A 16,435-nucleotide genomic window follows, 5' to 3' on the forward strand; every position below is an offset into this window, starting at 1 on the left:
TGGGTTGTGCACAGCAGCATTCAGTTATCAAATGGAAATGGTATATGTATATATATGACTAGGCTCAAGCAGGTCCTCAAGGCACATTGCTGTGCCCATGCATAGCCTCCATCCTTGCCACCTGGATACTTTGGGCTCCTCCTACCTTTAAGTCAACAGGCTAAGAAGGGAATTACAGTGCTGGCTGCAGTGATTGACCCGGACTATCAAGATGAAATCAGTCTACTAATCCACAATGGAGGTAAAGAAGAGTATGCATGGAATACAGGAGATCCATTAGGGTGTCTGTTAGTATTACCCTGCCCTGTAATTAAGGTCATTGGGAAACTACAACAGCGCAATCCAGGCAGGACTACAAATGACCCAGTTTCTTCAGAAATGAAGATTTCAGTCACTCCACCAGGAAAAAGACCGCAACCTACTGAGGTGCTTGCTGAAGGCGAAGGGAATACAGAATGGGTAGTAGAAGGTAGTCATCGATACCAGCTACAACCCTGTGACCAGCTACAGAAATGAGGGCTGTAATTGTCATGAGTATTTCCTCCTCCTGTTGTTAAACACATGTTTGTGCATGTATACAATTGTATTAAGAGAATATCTTCATTTTATTTTCTTTCTCCTTTATTATATGACATAAGATTTATTGACTTCACATCATCATTTAAATATTGCTGACTTTATGTAGTAGTATTTGGATTGGTGTTTGGTGCATTTCTAGTTGCGCAAAGGATAGTTGTATTATGTTAGGTGTAATTATGACCTTATTATTGTCTTTATTTGAAGATTATGATCTCAGGAGATGTGTATGGATTCATGTGGACTCGTGATGGTTAATACTGAGTGTCAGCTTGATTGGATTGAAGGATACAAAGTATTGATCCTGGATGTGTCTGTGAGGGTATTGCCAAAGGAGATTAACATTTGAGTCAGTGGGCTGGGAAAGGCAGACCCACCCTTAATCTGGTGGGCACAATCTAATCAGCTGCCAGTATGGCTAGAATATAAGCAGGCAGAAGAATGTTAAAAGAGAGACTAGCCTAGTCCTCCAGTCTACATCTTTCTCCCATGCTTTATGCTTCCTACCCTCCAACATCAAACTCCAAGTTCTTTGTTTTGGAACTTGGACTGGCCCTCCTTGCTCCTCAGCCTGCAAATGGCCCATTGTGGGACCTTGTGATCATGTGAGTTAATACTTAATAAACTCCCCTTTATTAGTTATGTCCCTCTAGAGAACTCTAATACAATGGAATACTACTTAGCCATAAAAAAGGAACAAAATTATGGCATTTGCAGCAACCTGGATGGAGTTGGAGACCATTATTCTCAGTGAAGTAACTCGGGAATGGAAAACCAAATATCATTATGTTCTCATTCGTAAGTGGGAGCTAAGCTATGGGGATGCAAAGGCAGAAGAATGATATAATGGGGCCGGGCGTGAATGGGGCCGGACGCGGTGGCTCACGCCTGTAATCCCACCACTTTGGGAGGCCGAGGTGGGTGGCTCAGGAGGTCAGGAGTTCAAGACCAGCCTGGCCAAGATGGTGAAAGGGGTCTCTACTAAAATACAAAAAAAATAAAATAAAATTAGCTGGCCGTGGTAGCAGGCACCTGTAATCCCAGCTAATCAGGAGGCTGAGGCAGAGAACTGCTTGAACCTGAGAGGCGGAGGTTGCAGTGAGCCAAGATCACGCTAATGCACTCCAGCGTGGGCAACAGAGTGAAACTCCATCTCAAAAAAAAAAAAAAAGAACGATATAATGGACTTTGGGGCCTCGTGGGGAAGTGGAAGAGGAGGATCAGTGATAGAAGACTACGCATTGGGTACAATGTACATTTCTTGGGTGACAGGTGCATCAAAATCCCAGAAGTCACTACTAAAGAACTTATACATATCACAATAAACCACCTGCTCCCCAAAAACTATTGAAACAAAAAGCCTGGTAATAGTGGTTTCCCTTGGGAAGGGACAGTGGTTTTCCTTGTACTATTTAAGTTTTGTACCATGTACAAATATGTGTTCCAAAAGCAGTGTTACTTCTATTCATTTTAGGAGTTAATGTGAAAGTCCTGACATTAAATCTATTTAGGCTGGTGATCTAATATTGCTAGTTCCTTGGTGAGGGTTGTGGTAGTTTCACTACCACATCCGTCTTTTTAGTAGTTCACAGTGGTTACACAAAGTAAGAAAATGAAATCATCTTAACCTCAGACCTGGACCTGGACCCTGTATTTGATATTTTTTGCTACCTTAAGATAGTGTTAGCTGTTCTTAAAGGAATGCAAAATGTTGGTTCAGGTGGCTGACACATATTCATAGCCTCCATTTCTTCCTCCTCCTCACAAGCATGGTACCTATCTCCCAAAGTGCCAGAGTGACGATGAGGACTTGTCAAGAGCCATTCATTTCCTTTTTTTTTTTTGGGGGGGGGGGTATGTCTTTTTTTTTTTTTTTATTATACTTTAAGTTCTAGGGTACATGTGCATAACGTGCAGGTTTGTTACATATGTATACTTATGCCATGTTGGTGTGCTGCACCCATCAACTCGTCAGCACCCATCAATTCATCATTTATATCATGTATAACTCCCCAATGCAATCCCTCCCTCCTCCCCCCTCCCCATGATAGGCCCCAGTGTGTGATGTTCCCCTTCCCAAGTCCAAGTGATCTCATTGTTCAGTTCCCACCTATGAGTGAGAACATGCGGTGTTTGGTTTTCTGTTCTTGTGATAGTTTGCTAAGAATGATGGTTTCCAGCTGCATCCATGTCCCTACAAAGGACGCAAACTCATCCTTTTTTATGGCTGCATAGTATTCCATGGTGTATATGTGCCACATTTTCTTAATCCAGTCTGTCACAGATGGACATTTGGGTTGATTCCAAGTCTTTGCTATTGTGAATAGTGCCGCAATAAACATACGTGTACATGTGTCTTTGTAGTAGAATAATTTATAATCCTTTGGGTATATACCCAGTAGTGGGATGGCTGGGTCATATGGTACATCTAGTTCTAGATCCTTGAGGAATTGCCATACTGTTTTCCATAATGGTTGAACTAGTTTACAATCCCACCAACAGTGTAAAAGTGTTCCTATTTCTCCACATCCTCTCCAACACCTGTTGTTTCCTGACTTCTTAATGATTGCCATTCTAACTGGTGTGAGATGGTATCTCATTGTGGTTTAGATTTGCATTTCTCTGATGGCCAGTGATGATGAGCATTTTTTCATGTGTCTGTTGGCTGTATGAATATCTTCTTTTGAGAAATGTCTGTTCATATCCTTTCCCCACTTTTTGATGGGGTTGTTTGTTTTTTTCTTGTATATTTGTTTGAGTTCTTTGTAGATTCTGGATATTAGCCCTTTGTCAGATGAGTAGGTTGCAAAAATTTTCTCCCATTCTGTAGGTTGCCTGTTCACTCTGATGGTAGTTTCTTTTGCTGTGCAAAAGCTCTTTAGTTTAATTAGATCCCATTTGTCAATTTTGGCTTTTGCTGCCGTTGCTTTTGGTGTTTTAGACATGAAGTCCTTGCCCATGCCTATGTCCTGAATGGTACTACCTAGATTTTCTTCTAGGGTTTTTATGGTATTAGGTCTAACATTTAAGTCTCTAATCCATCTTGAATTAATCTTCGTATAAGGGGTAAGGAAAGGATCCAGTTTCAGCTTTCTACTTAGAGCCATTCATTTCTAGAAGCACTCTGAACTTTAGCCAAGGCATACAACTCAGTTATTCGGGATCTTTAAAGACATTATTGAACCAGCAGGAGTGGGCTTAGTATGTCTTAATTTTGTGGGGGGAAAAGGGGGTGGGGTAGAGATTTAGGCTTTTGCATTTGTAACATACTTTTTAGGGAAAAGTGATAATTAAGCATAATTTTATTTTCAGCATTTATAAGATAAACATGATGTAGCCTCAACTGTTCATTGTCCATAGCTTGCTAAATTTTGAGTTGCCAAGACTCTTGTTAAAATTCTGTTTCCCATTGCAGTGGCATAGTGTAAGTTATTTTTTAAGGAAATAAGTTAATTTGTTTATGTGATAAGCACACGTGCAGGTGAGACTTTGCCCAGATTGGAGACTTTGACTTTGAGTCACTCCACTTTATTTATAGAGTATCCCGGGAAGGTTAGCCAAATATGTGTAGAAGCTGCCAGTATTAATAATTGTTAGAAGACCAGCTTAGTGCATACAGCGTACCTGGCATGCTTCTCTGCTTGTGTATACCTTAGTTCATTTAATCTTCCTCATACATTTGAGTTATGCGATATCATTATTCTCAGTTTACACTTGAGAAAACTAAGGCATACAGAGATGATTTTTCAACAGTGATTCAGTAAGTTAACAGTTAAGTTGAAAAGACTATTTTTTTTTAATTTAAAGGGAATATTGAAGCATAAGCTAAGAAAAAATGAAGGTAATTAATAACTTGAAGATTAGATGTGAAGTATTAAATAAAACGCTGGAGAAAATGATCAGACTTTTCAATGATGTTTCTAAAAACCCATCCCTAACCTTGCTGCTAAAGGAATTCCAAGATGTTTATCCCTGAACAGAAAAACAATCAGCACAAGTCTGTGGAAAGGCAGTAGGCAAAAGAGAAATCACTTTCTAACCAGAAAAAGCTTTTACAGAAGTCTTCAGATTCTGTATTTTTAAAAGTAATGAGAATTAGCTTTTCAGGAACCTGGAAACAGAACTCAACACACCTGTTTGAGAAGATGAGCGATGAGAGGCATCTTAGCTTAGCCTGCGAGGTTGAAAGTTAAGACTCAAGTCTGTATTCTCAAACCAGCTTAGTCTCTTAAAGTTGTTAAGAAGCAGATGAGATTAAAGCATATAAACAAATGCCTGGTGAGTAGAAAGAGCTTGGTGCTCACTTGCGTAGCTATTAGTTTCTATATGCAAAGGGCTGGGGAAACAAGAGGATTATGTAAATGAGAAAGGGTCCAGGAAACACCCTTCCGTGGTCCTCTTCTGAGAGCCTGGCAGATAGTAGGCATTTATTATGGTGACAAATCGTCTTTAAGAAATCAACTTGTTAAACATTGGGGGGAAATGCAGCCTTAAGTTGTGCATATGCTTGTATGTTTTGAAGTTTCTGGTTTTTCTTTTCTAGGTTCTTATAGAGACTGCTAAGAAGCTAGGACTCCGGTGCCACTCCAAGGGGACAATGGTCACAATCGAGGGACCTCGTTTTAGCTCCCGGGCAGAAAGCTTCATGTTCCGCACCTGGGGGGCAGATGTTATCAACATGACCACAGTTCCAGAGGTGGTTCTTGCTAAGGAGGCTGGAATTTGTTATGCAAGTATCGCCATGGCAACAGATTATGACTGCTGGAAGGAGCATGAGGAAGCAGTAGGTGGAATTCTCTTCTGAGCACATATAGCATGGGTTTCTGGGTACCAATAAGAGGATGTCTTAACTGTTTGTTTCTATTAAATTAGTTTCAGAAAGTGCCTTTCTACAAGGTTTTAAGTTGTCAACATTTTCTATAGTTCCTATTGGAAGGTAAGAACAAAGATCATAGGAAAGAAAGAGACACTTTTACCCAAGGATTAATAGTGAATAGTACATTGTAGGCATGTAGATGTGTTGAGAATCATGCTATGACCTGGTCCTTATTTTAAGGATAAAGGTGTATTTTGATCGCCAATCTCTTCTGCTGTGCTACTTTTTGTTTTGAAGAAGGAAAAAAAATCTATAACTTAACCCTTTCCTCGTGAGAGGGCTGTATGTTCACATCCATCTATTTAACCTACCGTGGCTGGATACTATGTTCAGCATAGAAATGTGACAGCAAATAGACAAATCCTTAAGGAGACAACATTCTGTTAATGGAGAAAGAAGTTAAGCAAACCAATATAAGAAAGCTAACGGTTATAAAGAAATAGAATGGCGAGGTACAAGGGTACAATAGGTCAACTGAATAGAGTTGACCAGACCAAATATTTGAAGTATGAGAAGCCTTCCTGTTTTAAGTGTAATGGGCAAGAAGGGCATGATTGAGTAGAGTGGAAAGGAGGGAGACCGGGGAGAAGGGAGAGAGAGGAGGGATGCGATGCAGCCGCGCCAGGCCTTAGGGACCATGGTAAGGGTTTCAGATGGAAGTTCAGTGAGGGGTTCAGGCAGAGAAGGCAGCAGGATCCAGCTGGAATTTGAGGACACTGGAACAATGTCAGCTTCTAAAACAAAACAAAACTTTAAACATCTGTGTAAGTACAGGGTGGAATATAATGAATTCCAGGTACCCATCACTTAGGTTCCACAATTAGCCATGGCCAATCTTGTGTCATAGGTACGTCCCTACCTAATTCTCTCTCCCCTGCCCTCATTGTGAAGTAAATATTTTCCTAAAAGGTCTTTTTAAAATTAAGTTATAACCATGCCATCATTGTACAAAAATAATGATATTGATTTCTTAATATAATCAAATATTCAGACTATTCCTTTTTCCTACAGTCTCATAATTTTTAACAATTTGATCAAATCAGAATCCCTTACAATCCATACATTGTATTTTAATGATATACCTCTTGTCTCTTTTAATCTGATTTTCACCTCTTTCTCGTTTTATTCCTTGTATTACTTGAAGAAACTAGATCATTTGTCCTGTCATTTATCTCATTTTAAGATAAAGAAAGGGACAAAACTGCAGTCACTTTTGAAGTAAGGAAAACATTTAGGGGTGACCTTTCTGAGCACATTTAGGGTAAGTGACGTCTCCAAAGAGGACTAATACTGTACCACCGTTTTAGAGAGTTGTTTGTTTTACTATCTAATTTCACATAAAATGGGGTTAGATCTTTTTGCCGCCTGTCCATCCATGTGTACAGTGTTTTGGGTCGTAGATGAACACAGGTTCTTTGTTTTTCATGAATTCCTTATGATGACTCCTCAGTGTAATAGACTGTTTGCTTAGTACTAGGATGCCTCTTATGTAAGAGATTTGCAAATTCTTCCATTAAGTCACAACATAATATCTTATTTGGCAGATTTGGTAACCTAAAGAACAACTCAGCCTCGTAATGTCAAGAAGCTGCTTCCAATTAATAGGAAACTCCAGCCCCTGCCACACCCTGAGAGCAGTTTGCTTCCTGCCTGTGGCTTTCTGCTCAGTCTAATAACATATGTCTCCTCCTTTGTAGAACCAGCAGTGATTTCCTTTAGTAGCCAAAGGATGTTGGGGAAATAGTCAGCTGGAGCTACTTTATTGAAAAGCAGAGAAATTAAGCTCTGTAAATGGAAAGGCTTGAAGACAGTGTTAAATGCCACAAGGAGGGCCCACATAAAGATGGCATTATTTCAGCCAATCGTATGTATCGTTGTGCTTTGTGCAGATGTGCAGCCTGGCGTGGCAAGAAGGATTTGGAGTTTTCTAAACTCATCTTCAGATTCTAGTTGCTCCATTTTCTTGTCACATTGGGCAAGTTATTTCACTTGTTTACTCTTCTGTACAATGAAGCCAGGGCTCTAGGTGAGGAGTGGAGGTTGTTTAGTCATTGTTTAGTCAGTTAGACCTTGAAGGATTACTGGAATAATTAAACCAAATAATATATGTAAAACAACTGGTATAATGCTGGCTCATAAGAGGGTGGTCATCAGAAGGTGACTCTGATGGAGTGGGCGGCCCAAGAGGTGGGTAGTATCGGGGAAAGGCATTTGAACTGCACCTTGAACAGAGGGTTTATTGTGGGAAGGATGTTTTGGGTGAAGCCCAACAGCTGGAACAAAGAAAAGGGAGGTCAGTATCTATACAGAAATAACCAGTCACAGGAAAAATATATAAGGAAATAAGTAAATACAAGGCAAATTTCTTGGATGCTTCATGTCTCTGCATTCAAAGACTCAGCTTAAAATATATCATTTACATGTACCTGGCAGATACCCAGCCTGTCACTGCTTTGTGTTCCCATAGTAGTGCAGACTCCCCTCTGCTGCAGTCTTCATCATTTTTTCCTATACACATCTTGGTGTTTGTGGGTGGGGTCTGGACTATACTTAAGGAAATAGAAAGGTGTAATCCTTGTGTCCCTGAATGTTTTATTTCTTCGAAGCATAGGAAAGCATGTCAAATACTCTGTCTCTGATGGTAATTTTATATTCACTTTCTTCAACTTTTTCTTATGAAGCTATTTTAGTCATATATAGAAGTAGCCAATAGCACGAGCTTCCATGAATTCAGCATCTAGCTTCAACCATTATATTAACTTACAACCAATATGATTATGACTCCCATCAATAATTTTATCCATAAACACTTCAGGAGTTATCTAACATGAGCACATTATCATTTTCATTCTCCAATAATAATTCTTTAATATACCCAGCCAAAATTTAAATTTCTTGTTAAATGCCTTAAATTATATTTTTGGTTGCAAGCTTTTTATGAAGGAACCAGATCGTTTGTCCTGTTGAGTTTCCCACAGTCTGAATTGCTGAAATCGTCTCCTTGGAGTAGTTTAATAGGCTTCTCTGTCCTCTGTGTTGTCTATAAATTGGTAGCTAGATTTAGATATTTAATCAGATTCAGGTGTCTTAAGGTAGCATTTTATTTTTTCGTCAGGAAGCACATAATGAGTGGTTTATTTGGGATTTTGTTTGTTTGGTTCTGTTTGTGAGGTTAGCAGCCAATCCATTAATTCACTGGGAGCCATAAAAATTGTGGTATTTTAATTTCATAATATTTTTCTTTATTACTGGAATAATTTTCTAAGGAGAAACATACTTCTGTTTGATTATCCAGTGTAGCAACAGTTTTAACATTGTAATCCATTTGACTGTGGACATGAAGAGAACAGCCACATCTTTCTAGACCGTTATACATCTGAGATATTTTCTCAGATACCATATTGAAATCTGTATTAGTCTGTTATCACATTGCTATGGAGAAATACCTAAAACTGGGTAATTTATAAAGAAAAGAGGTCTAATTGGCTTATGGTTCTACAGGCTGTATGGGAAGTGTGATGGTGGCATCTGCTTAGCTTCTGGGGAGGCCTCAGGAAACTTCCAATCATGGTGGAAGGCAAAAGGAGAGTGAGGCCTCTCACATGGTGGGAGCAGGAGCAAGAGAGAGAGAGGGGAGAGGTGCTGTACACTTTTCAACAATCAGATCTCACAAGAACTCACTATCAGTAGAACAGCACCTGAGGATGCTGCTAAACCATTCATGAGAAATCTAACCCCATGATCCAACCACCTCCCACCAGGCCCCACCTCTGACAGTTCGACATGAGATTTGGTGAGGACACAGATCCAAACGATATCAAAATTCATCAGTGCTTTTCAGAGATGTCACTGAGTTTCTCCAGGACCTCCCTAGGTCTCCTAGGACTAAGACCATCTTGATAAATGCAGAACTTGAACTCAGGGGTTTAAATGTAGAATAAAAAGACTTCACAAGTCATGTTTTTCTTACTCTTTCTGGACTGTTGTAACAAAATACCATAGCATGGGTGGCTTCTGAATAGCAGAAATTTATTTTTCACATTTCTGGAAGTTGAGAAGTCCAAGATCAAGGGACTGGCACATTTGGTGTCTAGTGAGAGCCCACTTTCTCGTAGACAGCCATCTTCTCACTGGAACCTCACACGGTGGAAGGGGCCCTCAAAGAATGGCACTGGGGCCTCTTTTGTAAGGTGATTAATCCTATCCATGAGGACTCTGCCTTCATGACCTAATTGCCTCCCAAGTGCCCAACCTCCAAATCTCCTACATTGAGGATTAGGTTTCAACAGATAGATTGAGGGGACACAAAACATTTAGACTGTAGCAAGGCTGGAACTCAGAAAAATATTTTATGACAAGCAGTGGAATTTTAAGTTCTAGTAACCTCCAGTGCTGTTGTTTCTCTAGGTTTCGGTGGACCGGGTCTTAAAGACCCTGAAAGAAAATGCTAATAAAGCCAAAAGCTTACTGCTGACTACCATACCTCAGATAGGGTCCACGGAATGGTCAGAAACCCTCCATAACCTGAAGGTAAGTGTCAGCCATGTACAATCAGGTACATGTACATCAGGTACATCAATGCAGCTTTCATGCCCTTTCATGCCCATGTCTGTAGACTATTCTTTTCTTACGTGCATTTCACCTTTGGTCCTCATGTATTTTATGCCAGCCTAGATGTTTTCAACAAGTTTTTGTGACATCTACTACCATACTAACCACTTGTGAAATTGAGTAGTCATATTTTCTGGCTGGTAATGCAAGACCATTGCGAGAGTTTTATTATCTAGTGTACCAGATTCTTCACATTGTCCTGCTCTGTAGTATCCCTAAGTCTTACTTCAGAAGATTGATAGTGCTTTCTCTGCATATTGCTTACATTGTTGACAAAGCTATTTTCTCTTTGGCAGATCCATTCAAATTTGTGGCAATCCTTTAAAGCCAAAACTCTGACAATAGTACCAAAATGGTACCAGAAAATATCTGCTTAAGGTTAATCATGCATCAAACTAAACAGTAATTAATGATACATCTGGGATGTTTGTAGATTGATAGCTTTCCAACTCTAGTATTAATTCTCAGAATATAATTTAAACTAACTGATAAACTCAGAGTTGCATGATTTTTGTTTGGGCACGTTGTGACTCTTCTTAACCACATAGGGAAAGAATTGCCTCAAACTGATCAGACACTGCATTCCCCTACTATCCAAAGAGGACCATACCTCGAAGTCTCCTAGAATACACCTGTACTTTTGGGTCTTCTGGCAGTGGTGGAGAGAGGATTTGAAAGGTTGATCTAAGCCCTCCCTACCTGAATTACCACCTAGGAGCTCTGGAATAAGAGAGCCACAGTTTTAGTATAATGAGGATGTTGTATGGTGGTAAGTGACTGCCAATCACTGGGCATGGCGGAGCCTTGATTTGTAATGTTTGCTGATTTACATAGTACAAGTGCTCCAGTACGGCCAATTTCACACTACTAATGTGAAGCCACTGACGAGTTGAGAAGTGATACACGCAGTCAGCTCGTGCAAGCTGGTACGAACAGGATCCAGCACACCACTGTAACTAAGGTGTCTCTCAGCAGTTAGGACTGACAGTCAGGAATGCTGGAATTTGTAGTTTATCTTCCCTACTAAGAAACAAATCTATTGGTTTCAACACTGTATACCTAGGAGCTAAATGTTATTTAATGAATAAATGATATCCCCTTTCCCCATGAAGTGTTTTATCGTAATAGAGATGCAGGAAACCCTTGTTATTAGAATTAAAAGGGAAAAAATACATTTGAGTGCAGTCAAGTAGCACAACTGGAGCTTGCATAAAAAACGCATGTTGGTTTGCCAGAAACGTGACTCGGACTATTATTAGCAAAATGTCATAGAAGTTTGCTTGTTTGTTTGTTTGAGATGGAGTCTCATTCTGTCACCCAGGCTGGAGTGCAGTGGTACGATCTCAGCTCACTGCAACCTCTGCCTCCCGGGTTCAAGCGATTCTCCTGCCTCAGCCTCCTGAGTAGCTGGGATTACAGGCGCGCACCACCACGCCCAGCTAATTTTTGTATTTTTAGTAGAGACGGGGTTTCATCATGTTGGTCAGGCTGGTCTTGAACTCGTGACCTCATGATCTACCCACCTCGGCCCCCCAAGGTGCTGGGATTACAGGCGTGAGCCACTGCGCCCGGCCAAGTTTATTTTTTTTAAGTCTCCCAACTGACCCCACTTTGACCATAGTCTTTCAAAAGCTTGAAGTTAATTTCTCAAGTAATATATTTACTGTTTTAGCTTTATTTTTAAGTAAAAATGCTTGGAGAGTAGAAATCAGTGTTCTCTTTTCCTGGAGCTTCTGAAATTGTGTGGTTTTATTTGTATGCATTTTTAAAGAGACTTAGTTTACGTAGCTTTCATCGGATTTTCAAAGGGGGTTATGAGATAGATAGATGGATGGATAGATAGATAGATGAGATAGATAAATATGTATAGAGAGAGAGAGAGAAAATTAGGAATTCCTGCTCTAGACAAAACTGAGAATCTTGGCCTTCATTCTGTAGCATTAAGGAACACCATACTAATAATCCCTTATTCTGGGGTAGTATTTTTAGTCCTCTAAGCACTGAAATATATATCATTCATTCACTCACTAAGTCATTTCAGAAACACTTAGCACCTACTATATGTCAAGGTCTGGTTTGCAAAGTTAAAGACTTGTGATCATGATCCTATGGTGTTTGGAGATACAGACACATAAAAATTTCAATGATTTCTTACAGTGGGATAAGGATAAGGGATAGAGGTTGCATAAACAATAATCCAGGCTGGGGGTTGGTGTGGCAATAAGTGATTATCAGAACAATGCTCTGAGATAAGCATTATTAACCTCACTTTACAGGAAAGGGAGGTGAAGAACCAAGAGTTTAGAGTACCTAAAGTTCCACATCTGGTTAGTGAACTTGAAAATTATCTGTAGAATTTATTTAAAGTGTATGTTTCCTGAGTCCTCACTTTGATCTAGAAAATCAAAATCTGTTTTTTTAAACAAACATCTCAGTAATTACGCCCACATGTGAGTATCACTGCCTCCTTTCTTCCTTTCAGAATATGGCCCAGTTTTCTGTTTTATTACCAAGACATTAAAGTATCATGACTGCCCAGGAGAAAAGAAGACATTCTAATTCCAGTCATTTTGGGAATTCCTGCTTAACTTGAAAAAAATATGGGAAAGACATGCAGCTTTCATGCCCTTGCCTGTCAAAGAGCATGTTGTAAGAAAGACAAGACATTGTGTGTATTAGAGACTCCTGAATGACTTGGACAACTTCAAAATTCAGAAGAAAAGCAAATGACCAGTAAACGTGTGGGAAAAAATATTACATTTTAGGGGCAAAAAAAACCACCATTATCTTCTCCCCCTATTAAATTTGCAACAATAAAGGATGGAGGGTAATCTCTACTTTCCTATACTGCCAAAGAATATGAGGAAGAAATGGGACTCTTTGATTATTTATTGATGCGACTGTAAATTGGTACAGTGTTTCTGGAGGGCGATTTGGTAAAATGCATCAAAAGACTTAAAAATACTGATGTACTTTGTGCTGGGTACTCTACATCTAGGAATTTCTCTTTAAAACCATATCAGAGATACATACAAAGAATTACATATAAAGAAGGGTGTTTAATAATGATAGTTATAATAACAAATAATTAAAACAATCTGAATACCCAGCAATTGGAGGCAAATTATGTCTTAGTTATAATTAGATTGTGAATCAGCCAACTGAAAATCCTTTTTGCATATTTTAATGTCCTAAAAAGACATGGTTGCTCTATATATGAAATGAAAAAAGGATGTGGTAGCATTTTGTAGTACTAGTTTTTGCTTTAAAATGCTGCGTAAATATACAACAAAACTAGAAAGAAATATATATATATAATCTTGTTATTGTATTTAGGGGAGGGATACTGGGATAATTTTTATTTTCTTTGAATCTTTCTGTGTCTTCACATTTTTCTACAATGAATATAATCAAATAGTAAAGTTGTTGTAAAAATAAAAATGGATTTAGAAAGATCCAGTTCTTGAAAACATTGTTTCTGGTAATGAAGCAGAATTTAAGATGGTAGTATAAAGGTGAATGTCATTTAAGGAAGTTACATCTTTATTCTGCAAAAGAAGAGGATCATTGATTTCTGTACAGTCAGAACAATACTTGGGTTTGCAACAGCTTTCTGAGAAAAGTTAGGTGTTTAATAGTGAGATAGGCTAAAAGTTAAACTGTTTAAAAGACTAAAGGCACATTTTATGGTGTCTGATATTTTAAAAAGTGATGTTTCATTCTCCCTTTTATGAGTTAAATTATTTTCCACGAGTTGGTGATTTTTGCTTTTTAATAAAGTGGACGCTTGCTTTTTTAACTCTTTTATTGTTAATTTTATAAAAATGCTTTTTGTTTTCTTCAGGTTTTTATCATGGGGAGATATTTTTCCTCAGAATTATTTTCTTTTCACTGTAGACTTACAGGATACGTAAGGATCAGGATACAGAACCTTTTATTTAAAGAGTTTGTAAAGTCAATGTGTTTGTTTGTGTCTGTGAGATTGACTTCAAGATAATAAGCTGCTGATTGTAAACAAAACAGTTACTCTCCAGTATTAATCTGAGTCATTAGTGTGAGCCATTTGGGTCAAGTATGATTATGACCCTTGGATTCCCTCATGTAGTATTAAATTTTAACTCTGGTTATCCATTAGCAATCCGTAGAGAACTTAATGAATCTGAACCCAGGCTTCTCTAGCTCTGTAACCTGTGATTGTTTTCGCTACAATTTGATACATAGATGGTACCTTACTTTTCCTCATTCTTAGTAGGTGTCTGAATGTCAGGGCAAAAATATGGGCATTTTTCCTGCTGTGTTCAGAAAGTACAGTTCTCTCCAACTTGCAGAGGTACTTTTCCTGATTAAATAGCCTTCTCTAGCAACATCATTTTCAGACTAACCAAATGAACGCAGTATAGTCTTTTCTTTCACCCAATCATTCACGCCTTACGCAAAGCCAATATAATTTTCCTCATACCTTATGCTTGAGGATATTGTTGAAGAACGCTTCCTGGAACACTTCTCACTTGTGATGCTGTACTAGTTTTTTTTTAATTATTATTAAAGCTAGTATATTAAGTGAACACCATGGTAAGTTGTGAGCATTTTGGTTTCCCCAAAGGATGAATGGTGAGCATCATGAGAAGCTGTAGTTTAGTGACTTAGCCCTTATTGATTAATAGATTTACATGTACGTAGAAGTCTTTGTTGGAATTATAATCTGCTGTTGTGTTTGGCATTGATTTTCATGGTTTTGAGAATGACATCCTGGCCCTGTGGTCCCCGAGGGTCATAGTCCTTATGACCTGGCCCCTGTTCACTGCCCCCTTCATTAGCATGAGTCGCTGTGCAGGGCCAGAGGTAGCTACTATGGCTTGTTTCAAGGAAGAAAACTCCGGGACAGTGTCACCCTCAGGAGCGGAGGACAACGAACTTCCCTGAAGAGGGAGTGACTAAGGTGACCCCCAACCTGCCCTGAGCCAGCCACCCTGCAGGTGCCGTGTGAGCCTGCTTTGGCATCCACAGGAATCCGCTCCTGGAGCCTCTTCTCTGGCTGTTACCTCAGGGGCATGGTTGTGGCCACACCAACACCTATTTTCCAAATAATTATTCATTCTTGTGACAGTGTTTATATTAAGCTTGTCCATTTTTCTTTAAGAAAAAAATCTGCTGGAATTGCTATTGGGATTGCACTGAATTTTTAGGTCGATTTGGGAAGAATTTACAGTATTGAACCTTTCAATCCATGAACATGGTATGTTTCTGCAGTTATTTGGGTCTTTTAAAATTTAAAATTTATCTCAGCAATGTTTTGTAATTTTAGTGAAGAAGTCTTGTATATCTTTTGTTAAATGTATTCCTAAATATTTTGTGGAAATGTTATTGTAAATAGTACTTTAATTTCATTTTTAAGTTTATTGCTGGTATACAGAAATACGTTTTATTTTTGTATATTGATTTTATATTCGGTAATCTTATTAAATTCAGTTAGTTCAGTAGTATGTCTTATATTTATTTTATTGCAAGTGCCTTAGGGATACCTTGTGTACACAATCATTTCATATATGATTAACAACAGTTTACTTCTTCTTTCTAGTCTTTACCTTTTGTTTCTTTTTGCTTTGTTGTATTGGCTAGGACCTTCAACCTAATGTTGAATAGAAGTGGTATGAGTTGTTATTCTTGTCTTACTCTCAACAGCCGGGGACAGCATCTAGTTTTTCACTATTAAAATATGTTAGCTATAAGTTTTTTCTGTTTCATGTTTTTATCAGATTGAAGATCTCTTTTATTCCTATTTTGCCAAGAGTGTCATGAATGCGCGTTGAATTTCGCCAAGTGCTTTTTCCTGCATCTACTGAGAAAATCTTGATTTTTCTCTTTTATTTTGTTAATGTAGATTCTTTAATGTTAAACTGATCTTGCATTCCTGGTACAAACCTTACTTAGTCATGGTATGTTATCCCTTTTATATAATGCTGGATTTGGTTTGCAAATATTTTGTTTGATTTTTACATCTATGCTCATGAGACAGATTGGTCTGTGATTTTCCTTTCTGTAAGTCTTGTCAAGTGTCAGGGTTTGGTTAATTTTGACATTTACAAACATATATTTTTAACATAAAAATAAACTTTAAAAAAAAAAAAAAAAACAGACGACAGCCTGAATTGTTTATATACAGAATGTTAACCAAAAAGATTGAAAAAGGCTGGAACAGCAGGTTACATTTGATACCTAAAAATATTTTGCAGATATAAGTGCATCTTGGAACTGTTATAGGCAAAAGCTTGGGAATGACTAAAATTCTCAGTGTCATAGGATGTTCTGAATAAACTAAGGTGCATCAATTCAAATAAGTAATGTGAAGTTGTCAAAAAGAATAGATATCTG

General features: G+C 38.4%; 1 protein-coding gene across 1 annotated transcript in view; it reads left to right on the forward strand.

The window, feature by feature from the left end:
- Positions 1–13,518, forward strand: part of MTAP (methylthioadenosine phosphorylase) — a 54,683-nt gene extending 41,165 nt beyond the window's left edge. The window contains exons 6-8 of the mRNA XM_010353390.2: positions 5,120–5,359; positions 9,860–9,982; positions 12,546–13,518. Coding sequence (XP_010351692.2) covers positions 5,120–5,359; positions 9,860–9,982; positions 12,546–12,584 — 402 coding nt within the window. The 3' untranslated portion in view covers positions 12,585–13,518. The remainder of the gene's footprint in view (positions 1–5,119; positions 5,360–9,859; positions 9,983–12,545) is intronic.
- The last annotated feature ends 2,917 nt before the right edge of the window (positions 13,519–16,435 follow it).

This window comes from Rhinopithecus roxellana, chromosome 16 (genome assembly GCF_007565055.1).
Source record: "Rhinopithecus roxellana isolate Shanxi Qingling chromosome 16, ASM756505v1, whole genome shotgun sequence".
Lineage (NCBI taxonomy): Eukaryota > Metazoa > Chordata > Mammalia > Primates > Cercopithecidae > Rhinopithecus > Rhinopithecus roxellana.